Source organism: Python bivittatus, unplaced genomic scaffold (genome assembly GCF_059951505.1).
Source record: "Python bivittatus isolate LINGU-HERP-01145 unplaced genomic scaffold, Pbiv_v1 ctg000480_np1212, whole genome shotgun sequence".
NCBI classification, from domain to species: domain Eukaryota; kingdom Metazoa; phylum Chordata; class Lepidosauria; order Squamata; family Pythonidae; genus Python; species Python bivittatus.
Genome location: NW_028277075.1, coordinates 71,572,640 through 71,577,634, shown reverse-complemented (window position 1 = coordinate 71,577,634; position 4,995 = coordinate 71,572,640). Strand labels below are relative to the sequence as shown.

The 4,995-nt window shown below is 45.3% G+C and overlaps 1 protein-coding gene across 1 annotated transcript; it reads right to left on the bottom strand.

The window, feature by feature from the left end:
* Nucleotides 1-1,279: 1,279 nt before the first annotated feature.
* On the bottom strand, nucleotides 1,280-4,226 carry UBE2L6 (ubiquitin conjugating enzyme E2 L6). Its single transcript, XM_007423066.4, has 4 exons — nucleotides 3,871-4,226; nucleotides 2,781-2,876; nucleotides 2,342-2,528; nucleotides 1,280-2,221 (listed from the first exon to the last, which is right to left on the bottom strand). The coding sequence occupies exons 1-4, from the start codon at nucleotides 3,898-3,900 to the stop codon at nucleotides 2,067-2,069; spliced, it is 468 nt and encodes a 155-aa protein (XP_007423128.1). The 5' UTR covers nucleotides 3,901-4,226; the 3' UTR covers nucleotides 1,280-2,066.
* Between the last annotated feature and the right edge of the window lie 769 nt (nucleotides 4,227-4,995).

The window sequence follows — 4,995 nt, the reverse complement described above, 5'->3', positions numbered from 1 at the left end:
CAGTGTACCAAGTCAAAACCGTCACACTGTATTTTTATGCTGCATTCTGTTTTAGCAACGGCAGCTCAGGTGGCCTGCAGCATGGCTTCCAGGGGAGAATGCAAACAGCTCTGTTTGAAGCAGCCACCCAAGCGTATTAGAACGGTTTGAAGGACAGGGCATACATGGCCTAACCTCATGTTTGTTTACTAGGAAATAAGCTCCTCTGCATTCAGTTACTCCCCAAACCATTGAACTTTGAGCAGAGATCACACTGTGCAGAGAACAGGCTAAGAATAAATAAGCTGACTGGAGGGAGTGGGGGATCCCCTCCTTTGTTAGTTTACAGGAAAAAGTGCTGGGCAAACATCAAGCAGCAAAGCTTTCAATGTGTGGTAATGAAAACCTCTCTGGAGGCAGAGATTTGAATGTGGTGATTTTACTCTGTTCTCAGCAGCTTGGAACGACTCGGGGGAGGAATCAGTTGAAATTGTTCAGAGGACAGCTTATTTTATAAGATGGCAAACAAATTTAATTCAGTGTAAAAATCCCCTTTAACTTCCTCTTCTCACTTTTAAATATAAATACATCACATTTAGAAAGGGGGGGGGGCTTTAAGCCTGAACTGAGGAGGAAGGAGAGCTGCAAACTGTTTCTTATTTACCGAAATCAGAAGACAGGTGTGTACACGCTGGCATCCTACCCTGCAGAAATGCCTATTCTTGTTTCTTCCATGGCCAGGGCAAGTACATTCAGAGGAGCAACCTCCTTTAAAAAGCGGGGAGCTTGAAAAGAAATCAAGTCCTAGGAAAGCAAGTCCTAGTGGTTTAATCTGCTCTTTGGGGATATTGAACACCGGATAGTCTCAGTGCACATCATTGTGATCCATGAGACTGATTCTTGTATTGTTAACAGCTGTTAGAACAAATCATTGTACTTTGCTTAGGTGTAAAATCAAATTCACACACAGCAAGTTAAAAGAAAACAATACGACAGCAGAAGTCTGTAATGACAGTAAGGTAACATTATTTATAATAAATTATAGCCTACATTTATTACAGAACATAAAGCTAGGTTCAAAGTATAATTTAATCACCACCAAAAGGATGAATGGAGAAAGAGTTGGGAAGCCACACAGCCTATGCAATTACTAAGATCTAAGAAGACGTGAGAGAAACTCTACAATACATTGAATAAATTGAACTTGGAATAGAAAAGGAAAGATTTGGAAACAAAGCTAAAATGCTGAAGTAGGACTGACTATGAAAATGGAGACTCGCATGAGGAAGAATAAATGAGAAAGAATTAAGAACGTGTTTATTTTCTTCGTCTTAGGTAAGATAGAACTAGCAAGAAAATGGCAAGTTACAAAGCGAAAGTGCAATACCCTTTTTTCTCCCCAGAAGCATTCCTGTTGGTCTGTTCATTGTAAGTCATTCTTTGATTAGAAAGCAACCCTCTCAGCTTTTCCCCTCCTCTCATCAACCCAGTGTTTCCACATTTGGAAAACAGAAAACTTACTACTTTCTCTGTGGAATTCTAACTCTGATTCTCTGACGTACTCCTGAAACTTTGCAGATGTCCTAATTTGTTCTGTTCATTTTGGAGAAAATTGTTCTGTCTTAGAAAACCATGTCATCTCTTCAGTTTGACTTGAAAGTTATCGAAATCCAATGCTGCCTTTAAGGCCAGAACTACTCTTTTTGGGAACAGATTTTAGCTCCAGGATGGGGAGGTAACACAGGATTTCATTTATACCCTTGAACAGGCACAGATTTTAACTTAACTCAGATGAATCTGCACCTCAAGTTCGAATCTGTGCCTGTTCAAGAGTATGAATGTTCCCCAAATGGGTAGTTCTGGCCTTAAAGTCAGAACAATCCAGAATTTCATCATGTACATTATTTGTCTGATCCCCCTTCTCTACCATCCCATTAGTAGACAAGGTCTCCAGTCTTTAAAACATGCTGGCTGGGGAATTCTGGGAGTTGAAGTCCATACGTCTTAAAGTTGCCACGGTTGAGAAACACTGTTCTAAAGAATAGATAGGCAGCTACGTAGGGCAGACACTGATCCGGGGGCACAGGTCACTCGCATGGCCGCTGCTCACTGAAACTGCAGGTGTGATCTTCTGCCCGCAACAGGAATTTCTCGTAGTCCTGTTTGAACTCCTTAGCAACTTCTGGGCGCAATGGGTGGTCTATTTCAGGCTTATTCACCAGCACTATCAAGGCCTCAATTACTGCAGAAAAGATCAAAAGTGACACTTCCTTCAAACAGAGAAAAACACACACAAACTGGCAATTGAATGAAAGCCACCCAGCAGCCCCAGCTCTACCCATCCTGCCCCTTCATGTGATACCTTGGTTTATCCTTGTAGAAGGCTGCCAGTTATCTGCGCTGATGATTGGCAGGCACAGTTGACCCATCTCATCCACACTGGGGTGGTAGATCTTGGTTTTGAAAGTTATTGTGGGAGGCTTGAGTGGATACTCATGTGGAAAACTGATCTCAATCCAGAAGGCACCTTTATTGTATGGAGGATTATCCTGGATACAAAGACAGGAACAAGCATGATTCATAGCAGGAGCTAGTGAACTGGTTTTTCCTTGCAGGCCAATCTAAAATATAAATAGTTCCTTCCCATCTAGTGAACACGTAAGGCCTTTTAGCATCCCAAGTTGAAAATATAATCCTCTCTCACTTAAATAAAGACTCTGATACTTTGCAGTGTTTTCATGATTACAATCTCCTGCAGGCTCTCAGTCCCAATTGTTTTTAACCAGCTCCCTTAAGCTCACCGGCACTAAAAGTCCTTTCCAAAGGAGAATATTGGTCACGTCTGCTTGAATATTCCGGAGGTATCGTAACCCTAATTTCTTAATGGCATCAAGCTCCTGAAAAGACAAAAAAGAAAAAAGAAAAGAAAACCACACCCACACAACAAAGTAGCTCCAAGATCAATGCTGACAGCAGCCTGACAGATTTCAAGCAATCCAGGCGTATTTCTATGCTAGCCTTCCCCAACCTGGTGCTCTCACCCTGGATTTAGGCAGCTAGGAATTATGGGAGTTGAAGTCCAATGCATCCAAGGAGCATCAACTTTTCATTTTCAAGTCACTGTAAAATGCATTGGCTTATACCGTAGCAGCGTAAAGACCTGCTTTATGGCTTTTCTGAGTCACTGATCACTTGGCATTCTCCAAACAGCTTTTCAGTTTGGTTTAGTTTCCTCCTCCCTCCTTCCCACGCAAGCTCTCCAGCTAACCGTAATCGAAACCGAAAGCACCCAAGAGCTCCTTTCCTCCAGCGGCTCCGCTGGCAGCTCCTGAGCCTTCCCTTCAAGCGTTTTCCTTCAAAACGGGGCCACCCGCAGCCAGCGGGCTCCGATTGTCTTCCTGCGGCTCTGAAGGGCACCAAATTATTAGAGCACGCCCGGACCGCCAGGCAGATGCTCCCCTAGCCCACGGACTCGGAGGGCATCCCGTTAAGACCATCCTCTTCCCAGCAAAAGTTGAAGCTAAACATTTATTGCCGAAGGCTTTTAGCAAAAAGAGACGCCGTCAAAGGGACAGCTCGCCGCAGGCTGCTCCTGCCCTGCCTGCCCCACTCCAGCCACACGTCCCGGTTAAGCCTTCGGGGTCCAGAACTGCCTGCCTGCCTGGCGGACACAGGAGCTACTCCTTCATCTTGGAGATGCAGCGGGGCTCCCCAGCATCTGCCGGTTCGAGACTCCGTCGCCTCCGCCCCAAAGAGGCAGGCCTTACTTAGCAAAATGTCCATCGCTTGCGACGTTTCCTGAAGCACAGCCAGCCTCCCCTTTCCCGCCTCTCCAGCCTTCCTCGAGCTGCCTTCGAAGTCCTAAAAGGGTCTCCGCGTCACCCTGCCTACCTTCGCCACCCTCCGGCCGGCCGCCGCCATGTTCCCCGATCTGATCCGGTCCCGGACCGGGTCGCTCCGCCCACGATCCCTCCCGCGCCCTCCGCAGAGGCGGGGAGCAGCGCCGCGAGTGGATCCCCTGCCGCTCGTGCGCGGCGCGCTCCGAGTCGGAAGCCGGAGTTTTCCCGCAGCGATCACCTCTCCCCCTTTTCCTAAGCAAGACCAGATTCAGTTAAACCGCGGTGGCAGTCCTCATATTAAGAGTCTCTCGGCTGCGGAGGGTAACAAAATAAAACCTTAAACAAATAGATAAAATGGAAGACCGGGAAAACATTCTAGCGGAGCCCGGCGAGGTTATTTCCCATACAGCTTCTAACACTGTTTCTTCTGTACGGACTAAGCATGAGGAGCGTCCGGATCCCTTTCTTTTCCTTTTCCTTTTTTTTTTTTTTTACTTCCCAGAAAGCAAAAGCTAACCTCTCATGGTAAAAGTGAGATGTGGGTGAGTCAAAAGTAATTTCCGTTCTTGAATATGCATTTCCTTATCGGTTTGTGTTTCATTTTCATCAGCTCCCTCGAAGAACGCTTCGAGCCCATGAGGCTGAGGCAGTTTTGGGCCGAAGCAGGAGCAGTGCCCACATGCCAGCCTTCCATCACCCTGGTGGAAGAGGGCGGGAACTGTGGTTCAACATAGGAGGATGCCCAATGATTACAGCTAATGTATCTGAGCTGCAAAAAAAAGATAGGTGTCCACTAGATGGTAGCAAGGAGATTTTAAAAAAACAACAAACCTCTTAATTTGTTGCTACCATTTAATGAGCTTTGGGATTTTTGCAACCCTGGCAGTCATATATTGGGGGAAGCAAGTGGATGCACTCTGAAGCCAACAACTTTGGGTCCTTAAAAAATATTACCCATGGCTATAGATAAGGGGCGAGCAATTTCCATCAGCTTGAGAACTGTGTAAGGCATTGCACTGTATATTTTATTTTATTCATGAAATTATTCACCGCCTCAATCCAATTCGACTCTAGATGATTTATAATATGTACAGCATGTTAGCCAATAAACTGCTAATATTAAAAAAGTAATAACTCATATGGTTACACTAAAATAACATTAGAAGGACATGCCTCT